This window comes from Belonocnema kinseyi, chromosome 1 (genome assembly GCF_010883055.1).
Source record: "Belonocnema kinseyi isolate 2016_QV_RU_SX_M_011 chromosome 1, B_treatae_v1, whole genome shotgun sequence".
Lineage (NCBI taxonomy): Eukaryota > Metazoa > Arthropoda > Insecta > Hymenoptera > Cynipidae > Belonocnema > Belonocnema kinseyi.
Window position 1 is genome coordinate 179,794,860 of NC_046657.1, and position 25,940 is coordinate 179,820,799.

Genomic DNA, 25,940 nt, shown 5'->3' on the forward strand with positions numbered 1-25,940 from the left:
ATTGTACAATTTTTCTTCGCTTATAAAATAAAGGAGACATCTATCGCAAAAGTGTTTTTTATTAGTATGATTCGATGGCTGCTTACTAAAGAGTCTCGGCAGATCGTTTATTCACACATAATGGAAATTATAAAAATCTTGATCGTCGTCGTCGTTGTCTTCAAGACTCTCGTTGGAAAAATTATGAAAAAATAAGTATATTTGAAAAGAATCAAATTAATCCTTTTTTCGACCGTTTTAAATATGGTTTTAGAAGTTTTTAAAATAAAAGGTATGTGGATGATGTTTTAGCTATTGTTCCTACTGAAAAAATGGTTGATTTTATGAATACTTTTAATAGTATTGGAAATTCCATGCAGTTTACATCTGAACTTGAAAATAATAATTCAATAAGTTATCTTGATTTGCAAATTATAAAAACAACTGAAGGTAAGTTAATTACCAATTTGTTTAAAAAAGCATCATGGTCTGGTATAAAATCTTAATTTCAATTCTCATCATTTATATTGTCAAAAGGTCGGCCTGATAAAAGGTTTAATCGATAGATGCATAAAATTGAGTAATATTAGCTTCAGAAAAGAAAATTGGTACAAATTAAAATTACTTCAGTTCAAAATAACTATCCGCTTCCTTTGATAAACAATATTATTCGAGAACGAATGCATGAAATCTACAATGCTTCCAGTAAGAAAAATAGCTGGGTTGACACGTACAAAAAATCGGATTTAAAAGTTATGTTACCATATGGTTAAGGACTCTCTGAAAGGTTGCGAAGATGGTTAAAAAAATTGAACATAAATATTTTTTCAGTAATAAAAACTCTCTTAAAAATTTTTTCTGAATCCAGAAGATATCGATAGTAACAAAAATTTGTCTGGATTTGTATATCTCATTAAATGTAATTGTTGAGAAAAAGTTTATATTGGAAATTTCAGTTGGAAATTTCAATACAGGTCTTTCACAACATTGTTGGTATTTGAACCATTATTTTTATTTTGAATTTAACAATTTAAAAATTCTTGCTGGAGGAAAAAATACGTATAAATAAATTTCAGTTACTTTGGCGCGCTTTCCTCATTCGCGGTTCCTTAAAAATTACGCCTTTATTCTGTATTCATGAATTTACCACCTTAATGTATGTATCTTGTCTACTATGCTAAATGTTCTTCGTTGTCCAAAAACATTTTTAGGATTCTTCCCTTATATCTCAAGTACTAATGTTTCCTCTCTATCAGATTTTCTGCGATTGCAAATTATTCAATGTATCCACATCATCTATTTCGAAGCTATTTTCGGTTTCCTTATTAATTGCGACCGATCGTTGTCCGATCTTTTCGGATCAGTAAAGTGATTAACGCAATAAATAGATTAAATCTTAGATCTTAAAAAAATGTCTATAAACGATTGAGTGATCTGTATGGTTCTAAAAAATGGTCTTAGTCTGCCAAGTATTCTATACTTGAAATAAAATTTGAACTCTTCATTATTTCTAACGATTCTTCTCTATCTATTCATGATCTTGCAAAATTAAATATTTACAAACATAACCATTAAACAAATGGTCCTTCGAGCCGGATAGAAGATCCTAAAAAAACATTCAAAAGTGTAAAATTAATACAGCAAGGACCAAAGTGAGAAATTTTATTAAGTGAAACCACAGGAACTAGGTGAAAAATATGACGGTTTGAGGTCACATGGCAAGGATATAAGCTGGTGACAACATCTTCGCACGTACTGTGAGGCAGTTGTCTTTCTCCAAACAGTCTGTACTGCACTCTTTCATGCTGTCATTCTTCACTGGATGGGTCTTTCATTATTCTTCAGCTGAAGGAAGAAATTATAGGTTTGCCAGCTGATATTTGGATGATTTTCAACACATTTAATTTTATACTTCATCGATTTCTAACATTCTCCAGTGGTAAGATGACAACTTTAATTTACCCATAATGACAGAGACTCGTTCTGGAAAAAAAATAATAATAATTCAGACCGTAGTATTTCAGTGATGATTTATTGACCAGACTTGACAACAAGAGAGCTTTAATCTCAACTCATTTACAAGCCTTTATCAATCTTCCTAATGTGTCGAAAAATATTCTAGAAGACTTAAAAAACTTTCACGATAAAACAAATGAGTCATTTGCGGCTCTCAAAAATCTTAAACGCTTGACAGAACATTGGAGTGATTAACTTGTTTTTATAATGGTTCAAAAGTTTTCTATTAGTACTCCCAAGGAATGGGAGATGCATGTTGGTTCTAGCACTGATTATCCCACTTGTCACCAAATTGACTTATTTTTGGGGACTCGCATACGTATTTTGGAGGCTCTGAAAGCATCAAAGCCTGGTGCGAGTTCTTAAGAAAAGAATAGGGCTTAAAAACAATCGGGAGTTAGGAGCCACAATGCAACTTCTAGCTCAAAGTGTCTCCTTTGTAAGGATAATCACTATTTATTTAAATGCAGCCAATTCAAAGCTCTGTCTGTGGAAAGGCGTAGGTAAGTTGCTACAAATAATCATTGTTGTTATAATTGTCTTACGCCTGGACATCGACCTCATAATTGTGTTAGTAAATTCCAATGTTACAAGTGCGGTAGGAGACATAATTACTTGTTGCATTCCGATGATTATAATTCAAATCCCACCATACGACCAACTAACTCTGCATTGGTTTCTTCTCAATTGGCAGTTTCAGGCTCTCTCGCGTCACAATCAAATGATCCCGGCAATTCCACTGTGAAGGTGGGGGTGAATCATCTTGGGCTTGAAGAAGCAGAGATAAAGTTTCGTTTCATTTTCTGAATACTCATCCAAATTTATCGCGCTCAAACTTACTCGCTACGGCTGTTATTTTATTTCTAAGCTCAAAATGGAAGAAGTCACAGATTTAGAGTTTTGCGGGATTAAGGATCTGAATGTTGTTTTATTAGCGAGAGAGCAATGAAAATATTAAGTCTGCGCTACAAACAGGTTAAAGCAGTAGTATATGGGCTTGGAGGAGTTAATATTAGTTCTTCAAGAAAATGAGCACAATTTAATTTAATTCCTACAGAAAAGAACTGTCCTCAAGTCCGCATCCAAGCTTTAGTATTATTACACCTTACATCATATGCACCTCCTGTAAGATCTAAAATCCTTTAGCTCCCATCAAGTTGATTTGATTTTAGGGGCCGATAAATATGGTTCATGTTTACTTCCTGGTCTCCAACAGGGTATATTGGGTTCTCCTACTGCGCAAAGTACCGTTTTTTGTTGGATATTATCTGGGCCGGTTTCATTCACAAATCAAATGGAAATTAACATTCCAGTAACAGCACATCGGGCTATTTCAGCAGAAGTCTTGAATGAAGACTTAACCAGGTTCTGAGAGTTGGAGGAATTTCCCTTTAAAAATACTTTCACAGATGACGAAACGTTTTATGATGAGCATTTCGCCACGAATTACCAACGAGCAAAAGACGGACGTTACATGATACACTTACCTTTCAAAGACGATCCTCCCGTAAAAATAGGTGTATCCCTGGAGAGTCTTAAGATTCTCAATCATTTGGTTTCAATCTCCTTATTTGGCTAACGAATTGGTTAAGAAGTTAGCTTATGATGAAGGAAATAGATTTCCTTTAGCCCAAACTATATTAGAAAATAATATTTACGTCGATGATGTTTTATTTGATGCAGACAGTCAGATTGAGGCTTAACAGGCGCAAGCTCAAGTAACACTGTTATTAGAATCTGGCGGTTTCCATTTGCAAAAATGGGCCACAAATGAATCCCTACTATTGGAAGATTGTCCCTCGGGAGAACACGAACGTGCTATCGAATTTTCGTTAGCGGAGGATGCTCAGCTGAAGGTTCTAGGTTTATTTTGGGATCCTGAGTCTGATTCATTCCTTTTTAAAGTGACTCCTTCTTTAGTCGAAAATCCAGTCATAATAGTGGCAAAAATTTTAATGCAGGAACTTTGGCTGCGTAAACTCGACTGAGACGACAGACTACATGATGATCTTAAAATTTAATGGTTAAATTACCATGGTTCTCTGGAAAAATTAGAAGCACTCAAAGTCCCCAGATGGACATGACAACTGCAGACAAACTCTGAATTCGAGCTTTATGGCTTTCCTGGTGCTTCGCCAAAAGCTTATTTAGCTTCGTTTACATTAGAATTCTTGGTGAAGATTTAAAGAAGGCGAATGTTTTCCTGTTAATGGCTAAATCTAAAGTAGCTCTTGTTAATTATGTATCAGTTCCTCGTTTAGAGTTGTATGGAGTTGCGTTGCTAACTAAGGTACTTAAGTTTGTCATGGAAACTATGTCATTGGATAAAATACCTGTTCACTGTTACACTGATTCCGTAACAGTTTTGGCTTGGCTAGGAAAACATCCTTCCAATTGGCCTGTGTTTGTTGCCAATGGAGTTTCCCTAATTTATAAGCTGGTACCTCGCGCGAAATGGCGATATATTTCAACAAAAGCTAATCCGGCCGCCTGCGCTACACGAGGACTCACGCCCGAAAAATTGATAAGGCATTCCTTATGATGGCAAGGCCCACCTTGGTTAACTTTGCATTCCACAAAATGGCCTGAATATCGCAACGTAGCCCCCTTGCAATCAAATTTATAACAGCGGCCACTAGAGTGTCATCATGTTTTGAGTGTGATCAAAAGTCCATTCAATTTGATGTTTAGATTCTCTTCTCGGCCAAGATTGCTTTGCGTAACGGCCTATTGTAAAAGGTTTATTGATGCCTTTGTGTTCAAGCTCTGAAAACTCAACATGCCTAAACCTAAATTTTCAACCATTTCTGTTAATGCGATTGAAATCCAAGAAGCTGTTATATTTTGGATGAAATTTGTACAGAAAAATTCCTTTTCTAATGAGATAAAAGCTTTGAACGAAGAAGATAGGGTGGTTCCGAAGAACTCGCTATTAAAAAGTTTGAATCCATTTTTGGATTCCAACAATCTCTTAAGGTTAGGTGGAAGACTACGGTATGCTCCTATAAGTTCTGATGAGAAGCATCCTATCATTTTGCCGCGTCACCACATAAGGGAGCTTATCGCCACGCATGCTCACCTTCGATCTTTACACGGTGGTCAGCAATTAACTTTAGCTACGCTCAGACTGCGTTACTGGATTTTAGGAGCTCGCTCTTTGTTTAAACGACTGATCAAAGGTCGCCTGGAGAGCACACGTGAGAGTGCGGCTCTGTCTCAACAAATTATGGCGGACTTACCTGAATTTAGAGTAACCCCACATCGTCCATTCACACATTCTGGTGTGGACTATGCAGGCCCATTTCATGTTCGCTTTGCTCCCGGTCGTGGCAGAAAGAGTTACAAAACTTACGTTGCGCTTTTCGTCTGTTGTTGTACGCCAGCTGTCAATTTAGAACTCATTTCTGACTATTCATCTTCCGCTTTTCTCGCCGCCTTTTACCAATTTTCTTCAAGGCGTGGAAGACCTGTACACTTCTACAGTGATAATGGTACGACATTTCACGGTGCTGACAGGGAAATAAAACAAATGCCTATTGAATCTTAGACTGGATGCTAATTTGCATAATGAGTTCGCAATTCACGGTACTTCTTGGCATTTCAAACCTCCTTCCCCTCCTCATTTTGGTGGTTTATGGGAGGCTGGAGTTAAGAGTTTTAAACACCATCTAAACAGAATTGTAGTTGCACATACTCTTACATACGAAGAGTTTTATACCCTTCTTACTCGTATAGAAACTTTCCTCAATTCACGTCCTATTTCTCCTCTTTTAAATGATCCTAAAGACTTTTCCTATTTTACACCTGGACGTTTTCTGATTGGAGCCCCTTTGACCAGCATTCCAGAAGTCTCACTGGAATTGACTTCAGAAAATAGTTTAAATTGATGGCAGTTAGTACAAAAAATTTCAGAGATTTACTGCAGAAGATGGGCTATTGATTATTTAGAGTCTTTACAAAAATGCTAGAAATGGTTCAACAAAGAGCTCAATCTTGTGTTCGGTGATTTCGTTCTTGTGAAACGTGATTCGTTACCGCCTTCTAGATGGTTGTTAGGCCGTATTATTAAATGCTACACGAGTAAGGACGATTTAGTACGTTCTGTTCACGTAAAAACTGCTAGCACGGAATACGAACGTTCGATTACTCAGATTTGTCTGTTACCAGTAAGAGCAAAATTATTCTGTAAACTTAGTGTATTCTGTCGGGCAGCTAAGACTATTAAATTTCAGTTACATTTATACTGTTTCTTTACGGCGGATGGCATTTGCGTTGTTGAAAAATTCTCGATTAAGCACTTATTGTTTTTTCTTTTCATCGTGCAGTTACCACTCACAAGGCGGGCGGTATATTTAAAGTTCTGTTTCCTCTTTATAAGATTCTCTGCGATTGAAAATTATTTAATTTATCGACATAATCTATTTCAAAGCTATTTTCGGTTTCCTTATTATTTAAATGAATGTTTGAAGTCACGTGATTTCTCGGTCTAAGTGTGTGATGATAGCCTTGTCGCTTGAGAAAAACAGTGTGCGAGCAGCAGTGGATCGCGACAGAACGTTGTTCGATCTTTTCGTATAAGTAAAGTAATTAACTCAATAAAGACATTGAATCTTACATCTTAGAAAAATGTCTATAAACGACTGAGTGATCTGTGTGGTTCTCAAAAATTGTCTTAGTCTGCCAAGTATTCTATACTTGAAATAAAAGTTGAAATATTCATTATTTCTAACGATTCTTCTGTGTCTATTCATGATCTGGCAAAATTAAATATTGACAAAAATAAACATTAAACATGTCAATTAAGATGTAGTATCTTAAAAAAAAGCCTCTTCAATTTTTATGAGGCTGTTCTATTATATCTTTTTCGTACATTTTAATTTGCTGTCACACGTCATTATTTTTTTTTTTTAATTGACATTGAACTATTGAAAGATGTTTTCTTTTGCTTCTTAATAAAACAAAACAATTTGTTTGTAATTATTTGTAAGAAAATATCGTTATTTGTATATTATTTATTTAGATGCTTTCAAAAAGGCACGCACTGGTAGCTGAAACGTCAAAAAGTCAGAATGTCAATAAACGAACTTTCCAATCATTTCGTTTTATTCTTTTAATCAGTGAAGACCGTTAGACAAAAAAAAACAAATCTTACTCTTATTATGAGAAAAGTATTCACTACAACAAATCTGGGAAGCAAAGACTTTTTCATTAGGTATTTTCCTACTGTCAAGTCGGGCAGTTCTAAATTTTGCTTAGGGTGTACCCTGATTAACAAAACCTTTTTTTTCGCGTTCTAGTTATAATAATATTTCTATGATTTTTATATTTGCAAACTATAAAGCATAGTAATATTATGTAATAATTGCTGATAATTTTTACATTCTCACCAGAGAAGTTATTAGGTTTTTGTGAAATTTGACCCCCCCCCCTGTTTTGGTCAAATTTCGATGTTTTGAGAACCCCAGAAATCGAAAAATAGGTTATTACGAATGTGTCTGTTTTTATGTTTGTCAAGCTGTGAGCACGATAGCGAAGATTCAAAGATTCTCCATTATATAAGTAATATTATGTTATACATGCTAATAATTTTCCATAATAATATATTCATATTTGATATTTTAAAATCATTTACAAAATTAAATATAATTTTAACAACTTTTAAATTGATTTATTCAATGCTACAGGAATAATTATTTAAAGTTTATCTTAAAATCTCTTTTTTAATAACATAGAAGATTATTAAATCACTAGATATATTGTGAAATCATTGATTTTAATAATATTATGATATAAATTAGAATTAAATAAATTTATGAATTGAATTTTTAAATTATGTTAATGACTAAATGGTAAAAAACTTACTATTTTTATGTTAAATGAAATAATTTGAATTTTTATTTTAATGTTATCCAATAAAAATTTACTTACTATTTAATATTGGAGCTACATTAATTCTAAATTTTACATAATTGAGTCATTAACAAAATTTTTTGTCAAGTTATAGTTATAATAATATTTTCATGATTTTTATATTTGCAAATGATAAAGCTCAATAATATTACGTTATACATGCTAATAACTTTTTATAATAATATTATAAATTTTTTAATTTATTTGCTATATCGGATGGAGTAGGATCTTTTTTTCAAGAAATAATTTTGATAATATTATATTTATATTTCATATTTTTAAATTTCTTAAAATTAAATATAATTCGATGAATTTTTCATTGGTTTATTCAATGTTACAGGAATAATTATTTAAAGCTTATCTTAACATTTAATTTTGTTAAATAACATAAAATATTATTAATTTAATACATATATTGTGAAATCTTTAAGTTTAATAATATTATGATGCAAATTAAAGTTTAATAATAACAAGTAAAATATCGAAGTACATAAAGATTGGATTTAATTGTTCTATATTAAATAATAATAATAATAATAACACTCGGACTTCACCTTAGAGGTCCTAGGTTCGATCCCTAAGCCGGTACATCTGGAAATTTTTCAATGTACCTTTACTGAGGTTCTGGTGATTCGGAACACACCTTAAGCTGTAGGTCCCCCATCGTGTACTTGACTGCAACCCAGTCCGTCAAGGATGGGGTAAAAACCAGGCTTTGTCCAATATGTCTTGGCAGACTGCTCTCATCAGATCACTTGATTGCATTATAAAAATGCGTCCGTGACTGATGAAATATACCGGAACAGCCCCGTGCAAAATGATCAAATAAAAATCCAACACTAACCAAAAATGACTTCGACATGTTGGGCAGTATAAGTGTGTGATAACATTTCAACACAGAAATGTTTTTTACATAATAATTACATCTTATATTGGGATGTTGCTATCCAAACGGATCATTACATCCGGGCCAATTGACCTGATATCGTGATGCGAGAAAAAAAGTGGAAGAGTCTGCATCATCGACATTGCTTGTCCGCTTAACCGAAATTTGCAGTCAACCTATACAACCAAGATCCACAAGTATAGCGAGTTTAAGCATGAAGTAAAGACCATATGGAGGAATGTGAAACATGCATCTATTCATCCCATTGTGACTTCGGCTACAGGCAATGCGAACGCAAGATGCACTGAACATCTTGAACATTTAGGAACATTTAGGGGAAAGGGTGAGGAAAGCGTTCCTACTGCATCGGCCTCCTCATCTTGCTCTACGATTGATATGGATATAGATTTAGATTCCTTCTTTGAGGAAGGTGAAGGTGATAATCCTCCTCCTGAAATTAAGGTAAAGGTTGATGCTTCCACCGATGATGACGATTTTCACGACATACCATGCAGACTTGTGCAGAGAAAATCATCACAGGCCAGACTTGACTTATCTGAAGTAGCAGTAGTTGCTCAAAGATATCGTATAAGTCAACGGGCTGCGGCACATTTAAGCTCGTCTGTACTCCTCGCTGCCAATCGAGCAGGCATGATCTCCTCTGATATTTCTCAAAAAGTATCTGAGTGTCTAGTCATAGATAAAAGTAAGATAAGGCGCGAGAAAATTAAAATAGGCTCCAAGTTGAAGGAGGAATCACGCTATGAGGATTCTATTCGTGGCTTATACTTTGATAGTCGGAAAGACGAAACATTGAAAGCCTCCGGATTTATTAACGAGGAACACATATCTTTGGTGGCCGAACCAGGTTCTAAATACGTACGCCACGTCGTCACACCATCGACCCATGCCCAAGATGAGTGTAATTCTATTTATAATTACGTAATAACAGAACTGAATGTAGGCTTCGATGCAGTGGTAGTCGTGGGCTGTGACGGTACAAATACGAATACGGGCTGGGAGGGAGGAATTATTCGTCTACTAGAGGAACGACTTGATCGTCCCTTGCAATGGGTTGTCTGTCTATTACATTTCAATGAGCTACCGTTCAGAAGTGTTTTCGTATTTATTGACGGACCTACCTCTAGTCCGAACAAATACTCAGGGCCAATGGGGGGACAACTTACAACTTGTGAGACCCTCGATGTTGTAAAGTTTGAATAAGTTGAGTGTGACTTACCTGAGATTGAGCCCACTTACCTCAGCTCAGATCAAAGGTATCTTTATGAGATATCAAATGCCATACGGTTCGGAACGTGCTCTCCTGAGCTGGCCTCCCGGAAGATAGGCCCCATTAACATGGCTCGCTGGCTAACAACTGCAAATAGAATTCTCAGATTATACATGTCAACAAAAAGACCCACAAACAAACTTCAAGTATTAGTTGAATAGTTGAATACTTACAGTATATGTACCTCAGTGGTTCCACATCAGACGGGATAAGTCTATCGCTGATGTGAGTCGGCACCTCTTCCAAGCAATCAAATTGTCAAGGTTTCTGAATTAACTTATTAATTCTAAATTAACTTATAACATTCTAATCTCATCAGTCACTTGATTTATTCGGTGGCTATAATGAATAATTAGGTTTACCCGAGTAAAAGTTTAATAATAATAATTTCTTTCAAATACTTGTATTACAATTAGATAATTTTTTATGGTGCTTCCGATCTGGGCAATGAGTATTAAAATTAAATTTTCTAAATTATATGTACACATTTTTTTTCAACTTAGTAAGAAAGGTTATTAATGAATTAGATGTAGAGTATTGCAGTTTCAAATTTAAATGAGAATATAATGTAAAAATTATTTTAACGATTTAAGGAAAATAATTGTGTAATGCTTTTTATTTTTTGAAATTATTCATTAATTAGCAACTGATTTTAATAAAACTTAAATTTTCTGAAATTAGTTTAAGAGTTTCTTAATAAAGAAAAATTTTAGAAATGAAATTTCAAATTAAAAAAAATGTATTACCGAAATATTATTTAAAGGTTTTAGTGAGAATTATAGTTTAATGCTTCGCATTTTATAAAATGACTAAGTGATATAATTTGAATATTTTCTTTCGAATATTATATTGAATAAAGATTAAAGTTTCGTATCTTAAATTTAAGTAACACAAATTAATTATCTACTTGAAGGTTATATAATGGAACATTGAATATGACATGCATAATATAAATCAATTTATTTTTAAAGTACCTCTATTTCAATTAAGTAATTTTTCAGAATTATACTGGTGTTCCGAGATGAATATTTTCATTCAATTTTCGAAATTATATATAAAAATGTTTTAATTTTGTCCCTAAAATTAATATCGAAAGTCACTTATAACTGAAATTTTCATAAATGAAATTCAAATTTTTTTAAAAGATGTAGAATAAAAGTTATTTCAATGTTGGAATGGAAAATATAGTTTAATGACTTTTATATACTGTAAAAATAAATTTAATATTTCATTGAAAAATATTAGAGGCTTTTTATGTTGTGAACCATTTAATTCATTATTACCTGATAATTTTCTTCACACTAAAGGAGAATTTTACAAAGGACCCCGCAAATGTATGAGAAAATGGCTTTCGGTGGATTTAGTTGAAACTTTGTAATTTTTAAGGTTATAAGTGCTGGATGAAATATTCGTAAAAAAAAATTCAAAAAATGGACAGTTTTAGCGCTATGCGGCGCCAAGCGCTCAAGATCAGTGAATAAAACGAATTACAACAGATTTTGTTACAAAAGCGATGTCAACATAGAAATCACGGTTCAGATCGTGGTCTGTCATATTTTCGCCTACACCGTTGACTCATATAGCGCGCTTCTCAAAACGATCAAACGCTAAGCGCCCAAGATTTTAACTTTACTAATTCATCACTTTTTTAAAGGCAGAAATGGTACCCAAAGTAACATTAGTAACTAGTGCGTACATTCCGATAATTACATTGTACTGTTCTCAAGAGTTCCGAACGCTAAGCGCTCTTGATCAGTAAATAGAACAAATTACAATAGATTTAGTTACAAAAGCGATGTAAACATAGAAATCACAGTTCAGATCGTGGTCTGTTATATTTTCGCCTACACCGTTGACTCATATAGCGCGCTTCTCAAAACGATCAAATGCTAAGCTCCCGAGATTTTAACTTGACTCATATTGTCATTGGTTGGGCTAAACATGTTACTGACCACTTATTGATGCATGTTTCGTATGCAGACATCGCTTGTGTCGCTAAATCTATTAGAATTGGTTCTATTCGCTGATCCTGGGCGCTTAGCGTTCGGCCCACTGGCGAAGGGTACATTGTTATTATCAATGTGCGCACTAGTTACTAAATGTTACTTTGGATACCATTTCTGTCTTTAAAAAAGTAATTACTCAGTCAAGTTCAAATATTGGGCGCTTAGCGTTCGATCGTTTCGAGAAGCGCACAATATAACGCATTGGTTTGGCTAAACAAATTACTGACTACTTTCTGATGCGTGATTATTACAGTGACATCGTTTTTGTCGCTAAAGTTACTAGGATTGGTTTTATTCGCGGATCTTGAGCGCTTAGCGTTCAACCCTCTTGCGAAGGGTAGAATGTTATTATCGGTATGTGTGCACTAGTTACTAATGTTACTTTGTGTACCATTTCTGCCTTTAAAGAAGTGATGAATTAGTCAAGTTAAAATCTTGGGCGCTTAGCCTTTGATATTTTTGAGAAGCGCGCTATATGAGTTAACGTTGTAGGCGAAAATATGACAGACCACGATCTTAACCGTGATTTCTATGTTAACATCCCTTTTGTAACAAAATCTGTTGTAATTCGTTTTATTTACTGATCTTGAGCGCTTAGCGCCGCATAGCGCTAAAACTGTCCATTTTCTTGGATTTTTTTTACGGATATTTCATCCGGCACTTATAAAGTTTAAAATTACAAAGTTTCAGCTAAATGCACCGAAAGCCATTTTCCCATACATTTAGTGCGGGGTCCTTTGTAAAGATTCAGAACATGTTTTGAAGAACAGCTGGGACTTAATCCAGAAAATTAAACACATAGACATACCTGAAGATTGTACAATGTTTCTTTTGATGCCATCTCAATGTTTTCTAACATAAATAACAAAATAGTATTTAAACTCGTGAATGTGTGAATAACAAAACTAATTTCCTAGGCGTATCAATTATATACGAAAAAGGCTTCACAGTAACTGATTGGTATCAAAAGCCTACATCTAAAGGTAGTGATATAAATTTTTTATCAATTGTTTACGGAATTTTAACTGAAAATAATCACCCATTTAATTTAATTATTGAAAACATTAAAAAAAGACTCGCTTTTTTAATTCATCTACAATGCAGCACTATGTTAACACTCCACAGAATATCATCATCAATTTAACTATGATTCAAAAAATGTAAAAATTTGTGGCTTAGAAAATAATTATCACAACAGAAATATCCTCGAAATGATCCATATTGCAAAAAATAAGAATACTGTGAACTTGACATCCGATACTAAAAAGCTTAGCAACATATGTTTCGATCTAATAGAATCATTCTGTCATTTAAGGTAATTTTACCAATATTCTCTTTTTTCCTGTTCCTAACCATCAACCTTGGAGTAATACGACACCACCATGTGGTCCTACTTTATTATTATTTTTGAGATAATATTCTTAAATTTACAAAAATTAACATCAATTTCAATTGAAATAAATTCTTTAAAAAAGTTGAAAACAAGATTATAATTTACATTAAATGTAGTCTTAATACGATCTTCAAAAGAGAGACAGAAAGATGGGAACTTTAAGGCTGTTGGAACGATGCGCACAAAAAGGGCGAAATCCATGAGACACTGAAAACTTACCAGCGGTCAATGATAATTCGGTTTTGAGCTTTTAAAAATGCACTTAGGATATTTTCCCGTCACCGAAAGGAGTTCCGTGGTTGTGGGATATGCGCTTGCTGTCTGATGTTTCAAAACAAATCGCGTAAAAGCTAAAAAATGACAGTAAAGTGGTTAATGAAAATATACGAATGGAGACCAAAGGTGTTTGGCGCTGATCGATCAACGTTACTTGATCGTACTACCAAGCATGTGTACTGATGGTAAAGCTGCTCCTCTTGGCGGGAATTTTCAATTAGAGTAAAAATGCGATTTGTGTTCTTCATATTGTAATTGTTTCTTGACATGTCTTACTTGGCTTTGGAATAGGAAAACTGTGAAAAGTGATAGAAGGATAAAGTGATAATTTTTCAAATTAAAAAATATATTATTTATTGATTTATTTACATATATTGTTGTATTGTATCGTGCAAAACACATGTGCAAATAGCGCATTAATTAGAAACGTATGAATAAGGTTAGTATTATACAGCCTACTCTCGCTTTATAGAACACTAATATTATTCGCATAAATTTCTTATTGAAAATAACAATATCTGCAAATTTTTGCAGAAATTAAAAAACTTTCGCCGTTTCAATATCGGGATATATAATAGAAATTATTGTACACAACAGACGTCAAATTTAGTAACAAATTTTTGCAGGAAAAATTGGCAACAAATAAGCATATAACTACATTACCGGCGTTTACTTTTGACAAACCATTTTCAACACCCTTATTCACAAAGACTTATTATTTTTAGGTAGCGAGATGGTGCAATCGGAGAGATTCAAAAAATTAAAAAATTCCAAAAATTAATTGTTGTATTATTAATACTACTAGTTAATTAAATTAATAAAATAATTAATAAAGCAAAATAATTTAATTAATTTGGTTAAATCTTTTAATTAATAAGATATTCTACGCAGCAGACGTCGAATTTAGTAAACATTTTCGCAGGAAAAATGTTTAAAAAATTAGTATAAAACTACATTAGCGGCGCTTACTTTTTACAAAATATTTTCGACGCCCTGATCTGCAAAGATTCATTATTCTTAGATATCGAGACAGTGAACTCGGAGAGATTGAATGCAAAAAATAATTGTTGTATTATTAGTACTATTATTCAATTAATTAAATCAAATAATTCAGTTTATTTAATTTTACAATTCAATTAATTTAATTATTTCAATCGGAAATTTATGCCATTAATATTAGTGTTCTGTAAAGCGAGAATAGGCTGTATAATACTTACCTTACTCTTACGATTATACGTAATGCGCTATTTCCATATGTGTTTTGCACGTCACAACACAACAATATATGTATATAAATCAATAAATAATAAATTTTTTAACTTGAAAAATTATTATCCATTACTATCAGCGAGTTTACGGCGGCATCCTTCTATCACTTTTCACAGTTTTCCTATTCCAAAGCGAAGTAAGACATGTCAAGAAACGATTACAATATAAAGAACACAAATCGCATTTTTATTCTAATTTGAAATGCCCGCCAAGAGGAGCAGCTTTACCGACTGTACACATGCTTAGTAGTACGATCAAGTAACGTTGATCTATCAGCGCCAAACAGCTTTGGTCTCCATTCATTCTGCGCGTGATGTCACGAAGATTTTTTCTTGTTTTTAATTAACAACTTGAAAGGTATTAAGTTTACATACTCGTATATCCTAGCTGTTTGATATGTTCTTTAAGAAGAATAGAAAAATGTTAATAATAAGGTTCATATTTTTGATTATGTTCATGTAACGTTTGATTCCCATATTTGAGAAGATTCCGAAAAGTATTTTATAATTATTTAAATAAATGTGAAAGTGGGAGGGGTCTCGTTAATTCGTGACTGAGAGTGACAAGGAGTACGGGGGATAAAAAAGCTTGAAATAAAGAGTGACGTCATATGTGAACGTTCCCAAACCTACATCTACAGGTCGTTCTCTAAATTTTTTATCTCACCACCATTCACACAATAAAAAAGTGTAGTTTTTTCTTTAGAAGATACAACTATAAATTTCTCTAAACGATCTTTTTATAATGAAAATGTTTCGACTGTTTACGAAATTTTAACTAAAAATGATTAGCCATTTCATTTCATTAACAATAGGATTAAAAAAACGCTGGCTTTTTTAATTCATCTACAATACAACCACAAAAACAAATCCTTAACTAATAACCCTATCGATGTTTTCAGAGTGATTGTATTGCCATATACGCAATAACTCTATGTGCCTCTTATAAGAGTATGTAAAAAACTTAAATTGTCTCTTGTTTATTCAATAAAAAATAAATCGAACGATATCTTCTTACAACCTTATAAAGATCAAATTCCTAGATTTGAAAAAACAAACTTATTATATATAATTAAATGTATGAATTGTAATGGAATTTGTATTGGTAAAACAAAACGACCCCTTAAAACTAGGATCTCTGAAAATTAACAAACTCAAAGGCCTAAAAAATCGTCTACAGCACCATGTAAACACTCCACAGATTATGATCATCAAATTAACTATGCTCCAAAAAATGTACAAATTTGTAAATTAGAAAATAATTATCACAACAGAAATATCCTCGAAATGATCGATATCGTAAAAAATGAGAATACTGTGAACTTTAGATCCGATACAGAAAACCTTAGCAAAATATATTTCGATCTAATAGACTCATTCTGGCATTTTTGGTAATTTTACCATTATTCTTCTTTTTCTCAATACTAACCTTACATTATATAATAAGACCAGACCAGTATGTGGCCCTACTTTAAATATTATTTTTGATATATACACATTCTTACTTTTACCAAAATTAAGAAAGTGTGAATTGTTGTGATTTTTATGAATGAGGTTAAATTTTTGTGCCACAGCCATATTGCAGAACATTTTTTAGCAGTTTTTGTGCGCACGATTCTTCCTACTTAACTGCTAAATTCGAAGTGATAGTTTAGAAAAGTACTATTTTTTAAGCTTTTTCTCGGATGAACTAGGTTTTTCATTATAGCCGCCGACTAAGTCAAGTGACTAATAAGATGTCAATGTTATAAGTTAATTTAATATGATGTTGAAAATCTTTTGCGATAATGTTGTTGGTAAAAAATGATAAGCATGGTGTAGTTTGAAGTTCTTCTTTTACGGCTTTTATACTTAAGCAGCGGTCCCGAGCGTTGTAGGTGACAACTGTCACCTCTTGATGCTTTCTTAGAGCTACTATCTGCCACCGTAAAGGTTTTCAGTTGCTTGCTTCCTGATGATTGAGAAAGTTTCTTACAATGCGGCAGATGTTTAATAAAACCGCCTTCTGCGCTGCAGCCAGTACCCTACTGAGTCCGTCTGGATAGTAACATCCTAATATAAGATGTAATATTCATTTCCTCTAACGGGCATTAGAATGTATCTATAGAAGGCCGTCCCTTCAGTTAAGAGTCCTAGGCTTACGACATGTTTTTGACGTATAATGCTCACCATATCATTAATTCTGTGCGTTCCCTGATCCTTTCGAAACGAGGCTTCACATTAGATAGTTCGACACTTCTCCACCAGAGTATCTCCGGTTTGAAGCCCCAGCTTTTCTTTATGGCTCTTGTGGTGGTACAGCTTACACTTAAGCCCCTGACTACGAGCAGCTTACCTGCATGCACGACACGACAATCTGCGACTACCTGTTCCCAGCCATTTCAAGGATCTCAACTTTAGCTGTTTCTTTCTCCTACTCGAAGAGTCTAGATTCGCCACGTCCTGGTAGCAGCCACTTCTGAAGGATCCGTGAGTATAAGTGTAAGGAGTTAGTTATTGATTTGGAACCGGTGTACCTTGTCGATCGGAATTAGCCCGCTACATGAAGTGTAATTTCGATCTCCAATCCTCCATCATACCTAAGGTGCACGCCTGTACGGCTACCCACCCTTATATTCGATGTGGGGTTGGTGTTTACGGATCTCAGCTCATTATTAGCATTTGTTACTTCGACTTGATTTTGAAATGTTATTTTTTATTTGAACATGTAATTTTTGAAAAGTAATTTTTTGATTCGATATGTGATTCTAACATGCGATTTTTAAATGCGAGATATTTAGACATGTGTTTTTTATACGTGCCCTCTTTTGATGTGTGTTTAGATATACAATTTATGATTTATATCTCTAGTGTAATTAGAATAAGCATGTTGCAAATCGTACTCGGTCCCATTCGCGAATATATTATGATAGAAAATTTATCGTATCTTTGTGTAGGAAGCTAGAACGTTAAATAAGATAATCTTTAAATTTTTTGACTATGTTCACAAGTTTTTCGCGAATTCTCAGTCACTGAATTTACCGTTCTTTTGTGCAAATAACTAGGACGTTAAAATAAGACTGTTTTAAAACTCCTTGATTAGGTTCTCGAGTTGCCTGCGATATAATTGGCTATTCTTATGCCTTCATGGCTAAGATGTTAAGATTAAATAGTACTTAAATCGTTGAATAGATTCGCGAATTTTCCTTGAGGTTGTAGTTCTTATGCAGTTAGGCTAAGGCGCTAAAATTGTATCTATTCAATTCTCGATTAGATTAGTAATCATTTGGCGCCCTTCGGAAATTAACTAGGGCGATACAAAATTTAGAGTAGGGCGACGGTCGTGGGGGCTAAAGCGTAGGCTTTGCACTCACTCCACCGGTTTGCTAGTTCGATTCCCGCTTCGCACTCTAAAAGAGCCTCGGCGACCCATGCGAGGAACACGAGCCTAGCAAGAGAGTTGTTCATCTCCGAAGAGTGATGGGATCGGTACCTCTAGAGAAAAAGGTTCTCTCTAAGTACTTGAAGCTGTTACTCTTAGTGGTTCGGAACCCATCTTAGAATGTAGGTCCCCCTCCCGCTCCCAGCGAAATCGCGGTAAAATTTGAGCCACAACCACGTCTCACGACCGTCAGATAAATGGTTACAGTCTGTAAAGAAGTCAATACGATAATCCTGAAAAAGCCTCGTGCACCCTAAGAACACGGAGCGACCCAAGGACTACCGCCTTCTGCATTTTTCCCGCAAGTGTTTTAGCATATTCTTGACACGCAGGGATGCTTCTTAGGCCATTAGTAAGTGAAAGCTTGGCACCTCCAAGAGCGCCGATGATAAGGATGATTAATTTAACAGAATATTCCGGGTACAATCGTTGCAACTCCCTTATAAGGTCTCGATACCTCTCTTTCTTTTCATTCTCCTTGGTTATGATGTGTTTGTCAGCTGCTTCCGAAAATTCGATAACGAACATGGTTCGCTTCTCGAAGTCCAGAAGAACCATGTCAGGCCTCGAGTGAGCAACAGAAACAATTGTCGAGAATATAAAGTTCCAGTATATGCGGCACTTCCCATTCTCGACAATTGACTCGATTTCCCTAGGAGCATTTAGAGGAGCGATATTAAGGTTAATGCCGTAAGAGTGACAGAGATGGTAATAAAGCACTCTTAGTGCCGCCCACCAGACTTCAAGCCAGGCGATTTAAGCAAAGCAAACGTTAGCTCACAAGATATTGACTGATCCTTTACATTTCTGTGAAAGATACCGTGCATCCTCTCATCAAAGAACTGTTCACGAAAGTTTTTCGCTTGTGCTTTCTTAATCCGGGATTTCAGGAGTGAGTACTAGAGATAGAAAAGATTTGATGCATTTTGCTCACCACTAATACTGAAGTCAAGTCCGAGTGTTTCAGCAGCCTCCTCCGCTGCTTTGTACAGAAACGCTCCTTTGCCCACTTCTTCGTGATTCCTGACCTTTTTAAGAAGAGGGTCTCTTCCATTTGCAACTCTATGTGCTGTACCCAGAATAATCTTGTTGTGAAGACATTCAAGACTCAATATTCCGCGACCCCCTTGGCGGCGTGAGATGTACAGCCACGGAACGGAAGACATAAGATGCATGCTTTTGTTCATGTGCATAACCTTTCTTGTCCCGATATCAAGGGATCTGAGCTCGCTCCTTGTCCATGGAACTACCCCAAATGAATGGAGTACAACCGGGACGGCAAGCATGATCGTTGCAGATACTTTGTTCCCCGTCGATAGTTCGGAAGACACGTCCAGGTATGTATAAGTCTCTCCAGCGCAAAGGTGTGTAAGGCAAAAGGGGAGTTGGCTCATGGTATCGCCCTGAAAGACAACCTTCTGAAAGGTGACCTTGTTAATTGTCACACGATTTTTGCCAGATGAGATAGTAAATCTGGTTTTCCAAAGCGGCATCAATCTCTCTATGCACCGAACTATTTGCGGATGAACCTTTAAGATTTCCAAAAGACAGATGATAAGTCTATGGGTTAATACTTTTTTGACCTCCTCGGTAGTGATGAGTGCGCATTCTTTATCAGGTGTTATGAGGGCAACACATAACTCCTTGAAGCTATTTATATTTTCTGAGTCTTCATCCAGTCTATGCTACACTTCGTAGACTTCTCTCCAAAATACTTCGACCTCCTCTGGTTTGGGTGGGTGTTCGACAGTAACCGGAGGGTCTTGGAATAGTCGAGATGGGTCAGAAAGAAACTGTTGATTTTCTCTGACCCACCTCGTCAATCACACACTGAATTCGGGACGCGTACTGTCTTGCACAGCCTATCTTTATGTCAAGTTGATGCATTCGTCTTTTGGTCTTATGATCAACCATTGGTTTGGTTTACGGTTTGCATCGGCCAAAGATCTCGCTGCATTATACGCACAATAATTGATAGCCCAGAGGTCAGATTCTCCGGAAAAATGTTCACGAACCTCGTCATCCATTTCAGCCAGATCTTTAGGCTAGAGAGAAACCTTGGTGTTGATGTTTCTCCGGGTCGTAAAGCATCGCTCTTCCTCTATTGGATGCCTGCCCGCGTTTGGTCTTAGTTTCGCCTCTCTTTCTCTGTTGCCGGCTTGTTCTAGCTGTGGTAGATTAGGCGTTCCGCTTACATAGCCCCTTTTTCGTAGTAGTTGAGCATGGTTTCGCAGATGTTACTGCGAAAAGTGCGATAGCTCCGGGTGTTTCTCGCACCACAGAGCATTCAGCCGTGCCATGTATCCCCGTTCAGGAGCCACACTCGCATCGTAGCATTCTAGCAAGTCGTGATTCAGTCGCTCCGTCCAGCCAAAGGTCGCGAGATTCCGCTGATCCATCGCATTGAATCCATTTTTATTGTCTCCCCCAGCTCTAGATTGGTCGGCATTGTTGGCCAACCCATTGTCGGGAGCTCTGCGCGTTCTGTTGTTTTGAACTGCACTTACTACAACTATGTTTAGTGTTGACATTGTTGTTCCCACGAGAAGCTAGGGAAAGGGGTTCGTCCATCCTTGTAGAGCCCCGCATGCAAGGATAAGGCTACGTACTCTGAGAGGTCGCCCGTTATCCCAGAGTCACCGTTCTAGACACCTCATTCAGGTGCCATTCAGCTTTCGGCACGGTTTTCACACCTCCGCTTGGGTATAATTCCTTCGAGACCACCCCTGGACAATTGTCCGCGACTGCCTATTTATTTTTGTAACCATATTCAGCACAAACCCTTGGTACAGGGATCCTCTATCCGCAACACGAGGACGCGTTCGGTGGCTTTGTCATAGGCCCTTCGGTTTGATTCTAGAGGAATCAAAACCGAACCGAAGATGCCAACAGCACGCGGTATTCCTAAGCGGTCACCCATCAAAGTATTTAGGAATTATTAGCAAACAAGTGAGTGAGCGAATGAAAGCGAAAGTGCAAGCGAGGGAGAGAGAGAGCATGAGAACGCGAATGCATCTTAGCCTACTTAACTTTTACATTACCATTACTTAAAAACTTTACGCTTCTAATCTAAGCGACTTCCATTTTCTTTTTTTTCACTTTTTTATACCTCCATTTGCCTTTTTTTCACATGCATTCTCTGATTCTCTCTCATTTTCTTCTCTAGCGCCCTCCAACTCCTTCATCCATTCTTCTCCTAATCCATCCTCCCCTAGAATCCCATGTTTCCTCCTTATATTCACGTATTCAACGCTTTCTGTTCTCTTCTTTTTCCCAATACATCCCCTCCCTTACCTCGTTTTCCAATCTAGATCTTGCTATTCTGATCCACCTTCTCTCCTCCCATCCCTTTTCTAAATATTTTCGTACTCCTTCATTTTTCATCTTCTTATACCTTTTATTGTATTTTGATTTACCAATCATCTCCCATCTCTCAATTAATTGTCTTTCCCTCTCCTTTTGTTTAAAAATTCCAACAGGTATACTTGCAAGATAGGCTTTAGAATTATTAACACGATTATGAAATAATGCACAGAAAGGGAGGATTAAACCATGTCCCAGATGTTCAAAATAAATTAGATGAAATCCAAACTGGAAGATATGCGATAATCAATTATATTTTTATAGACCTGAACCTTCAAAGTCAAGTTCAAATTTAGACAGCAATCCGTGGAAATCAAGAATACCAAAAGATTCAAGAGAACTAGTTTTGATTGAAAATCAGTATAATAAACAAGCAGGGCCAATAATCTTGGAAAAAACTTATGCGAACATTTCTGAAAATCATTTTTGGTTCTCAATGTACTCTAAAACATTAAAATTTCTAAAGGCATTTGATACTTGTCATAGTATAAAACGAAAAGTAAATAATCAGACATGCTTATTGGGAAAAAGCATAATTAAGCAACCAGGGAGAGTAGTAGCATCAGATATGATTGGACCATTGCTACTGCCAAAATCGAGAAATCAATACATTCTAGAATTCGCTGATATGTTTAACAAACGGGTAGAAATAATTCTAGTTAAAAATTAACTATTATAAACAATTTAAAAAGAATTTCCTGTAAGTACTATTTAAAACTGGGGAACACTAAGAATTTTTTTACATAAAATATGAAAGAATACGTAAACAAATCAGTAGTTAATTTAACAACACCATTTCAAGCAAGACATTCCATAAACCCTAAATATCATTGACAAGCAAATTCATAGAAAGATGCAATTGATCGATCAAAATGGAAAAAAAGCGTATTTAGTGAGATATCTAAACTTATATATAAATCTAAATCATGGGACGAAAATTCAGATGATTTAAAGTTTGCGTTAAATACAAGTAAACATTCTTCGACAGGTTTCACAACAGTTTTGTTTTAGATTTATGTAGTGTGCGTCAACTATTTCAGTCTAGATATTATAATCTCAGACGTTGGCCAACAAGTTTTGAACTTGGCGAAGAAGTTCTAAAAAGAAATAGGTAGGTAGTAAGAACGATAAAGATATTACAAAATTCATTAGCAAAAAATAGATTTGAATTCGAACTTTTTATTTAGAGAAAAATGGATCCGAGTTTGTTTCTCAAATGCAAGGACTCCTCCGTAGAGTTGTTTGGGAGAGATGAACTCCTCAACCACACTTGCGGGGCATGGAGCCTCTTGCTTAAGCAACCCTCACTTACCAAAACGCCCAAAAGAAAAATGAAAATACGGGAAAAGGAAGAAAAGAACAGGAAGGAGGAGATAGGGAAAAAGATGCAAAAGGAAATTAAGAAGATCAGGGAAGTGTAATTGAGAAAGATAGAAAGAGGAATCAGAGAAGAAAAACGGCAAATTAACAACGCAAGGGCAATATTGGAGAAAAACAGATTCAATGTAAAAATTAAACAAATGGTGGAAAATTAAAGATTCAAGTACGGACTGCTCTAACTGAAAGACTTCAAAACACTGATTCAGTATAGGAAATAAGCAAAATAGGAAGTTAGAAGAAAGGAAACGGAGGAAGGGATGAAAGAATTTGATGAAAGAATGAAAGAAAAACAAGATTGGCGAAAAAGGAAGAATAACTATTTGAGATTAAAATATAGTCTTCATGATAAAAATATTACAATTTTCTATTTGATAACTAATCAAAACTAATTAATCAATCTTTTTTCTCACTCCTGTATAAAGGCAACAGAATAATCAATTCTTATACCCTTTAGAAACACAGCAGTTAGGATTATTTTTTAGTTTTTTTGATAAGGTAAAATGAATTAATTGGATTGGATCAAAATAAAGTAATTACGACTACAAGAGACCGACATAAAATTTTAATTAACAAGAAAACATAAAAATTAAAATTTAGATATAAGTCATATTTCAGAAAAAAACCAAAGAAAGGTGAACGTCTAAAGAAGCTGCTAATCGGGAATGGAACAATCCAAATAAAAAAATATAAATCAAGTTTTTATTTAGGCTTTATTAAGTTTTTTTTTAATTGAGTCTTGTTTGAGAGGAAGGATTTTTTTAATTCGTCCCAGGAAGAAAAAAACGGAAGACATCGAAATGGAACACTGTAGTCAATGTGGGAGGATGGTTCCGGTGGAAATCTACAACCTTCACGACACCTACTATAATGAAATGTCGAACAGGATCAGAAATTATCACATGGTGCCAGATTTGACAAGAACCAAATATATAAAAGGCGGGTGGGTGAGAAAATGAGGAATTTAAGTACGTCATGAAGATATCATTTAACAAGAAGGGAATGACACAACTATAGGAAAGCAAGAGAAAATACAACTATGAGGATGGGGGAAAAACAAGTGGGGTAGAATAGGAAGATAATTCGTACATACAACTGGATATAACGAAAGAAGAATCCATGTGTACCTTCAACGAGGAATTTTCGGGGGGGGGGGGGGGGGGGGGGGGGGGGTAACAAAACTATGAACACCCCGCTGTCGTACGGCCTTGCGGGCGCAAAACAAGGAGTGGGGAGAGCATCCCTTCCTAGTCCTAATAGCCTAAACCTCACAGGCGGAAACTCAGTCTTGTGCTCCCCATACCAATGGAAGGTACTCTTAAGCCCTCGCAGGATACCCCAAATCCTTTTAGACAACGAGACCGCGATGGCCAGACGACGCTTACAGCGCCTTCCCGGCTATTTCCGAGGCTATTGAGACGATTTCCACTTTCAAACTCACCGGCGTAAGTTTAGTTCAATGAACCACAGTTATATTTAATTTATTTAGTCTTCATTGACTTCAACCGGTTCGCGACGTTCTAAATCCTCCACCTTTTCTTTAATGTGCGATATCCCTTACAAGGAAACATAGTTTCAAGTATGGGATGGATGTAGGAGAGGAATGGAAGATAAAGAAAGCTGGCACGAGAATGTCGTAAAAATTCTAGGGGATAATTCATTGGGGAAAGAGTGGATAAAGAAGTTTGAAGGGGCTCGAAGAGCGAATGAGAAAGAATAAAAGAATGAATAGAAAAAAAATAGCAGAATGGAGATACAAGAAAACTGAAAGAAAAAGAAAACGGAGGTGGAAGTCGCTTAGATTAGAAGCGTGAAAAACGGTGAGTAATGTTTATGTAATAGCATAAGTAGGTTAAGATGAAGTTGCATTCTTGCTCTTTCTCTCTCGCTTGCACTTTCGCTTTCGATTGCTCGTTCACTCGTTTGCTAAGGGGCCATCCATATATCACGTGGACAATTTTTCACCACTTGTTGACCCCCTCCCCCTCGTGGGCAGCCGTGGAGTATTGATAAACACCCCCCTCCCCGTTCTGTGCCCACGTGGACATATGCTATGAAAATATAGATATTATTAGTCTTGAAAATGTCCGGGAACTGGCGACAATTCCATGGACGTCATTTTAAAACTCACTAAATTTTCAGATTCTCTTGTTTTCATAGTCAACAGTATGAAATTCGTTGACTGGCTCACAGTTGTTCGTATATTTTGCAACAATTTATCGTTAAACTGGTCGAAAATTCGAGTGAAAAAACGTCATTTTAGTACTCTTCAAACCCACGGGGAATGATTTTTTTGGTGCAAACAACTACCAAAAAGTTTGAGTGGCAGCTCCTGAGTGGTGCCAAAGTTGACTGGCAGGCTGTCAAACATGCCAAAAATTCGAGAGAAGAAACGTCATTTTAATACTCTTGAAACCCATTGGGTATGATTGTTTGAATGCTAAGCACTAAACGAAAATTTGACTGGCAGATTCTCGGTAGTGCCAAAGTTGTCTAGTAGGCTGTCAAACATGCCTACAATTTGAGTGAGGAAACATCATTTTAGTAATCTTGAAACCCAAAAAAATCATCCTCAATGGGTTTAAAGAGTACTAAAATAACTTTTTTTACCTGAATTTTCGACATGCTAGACAGTCTGTCAGTGAAATTTGACACCACTGAGGAACAGCCAATCAATTATTATCTTACTTTTTAGCACCTAAAGTATCGTCTCTAATGCATTTCAGGAGTACTAATTTTCATCCTGTCATTTTT

The 25,940-nt window shown here is 35.5% G+C and overlaps 1 protein-coding gene across 4 annotated transcripts in view; it reads right to left on the bottom strand.

The window, feature by feature from the left end:
• Nucleotides 1-1,586: 1,586 nt before the first annotated feature.
• LOC117174393 (putative beta-carotene-binding protein) overlaps nucleotides 1,587-25,940 on the bottom strand; it is a 219,510-nt gene continuing 195,156 nt past the window's right edge. The window contains exons 7-8 of one of the 4 annotated variants that reach the window (XM_033363485.1): nucleotides 2,611-2,763; nucleotides 1,587-1,962 (exon numbers count right to left, since the gene is read on the bottom strand). Coding sequence is in view for 1 of the 4 variants with exons in the window: in XM_033363510.1 (XP_033219401.1) it covers nucleotides 1,886-1,962 (77 nt within the window). In the remaining 3 variants the exon portion in view is untranslated. The remainder of the gene's footprint in view (nucleotides 1,963-2,610; nucleotides 2,764-25,940) is intronic. The other 3 variants (XM_033363494.1, XM_033363502.1, XM_033363510.1) reach the window with 3 other exon arrangements.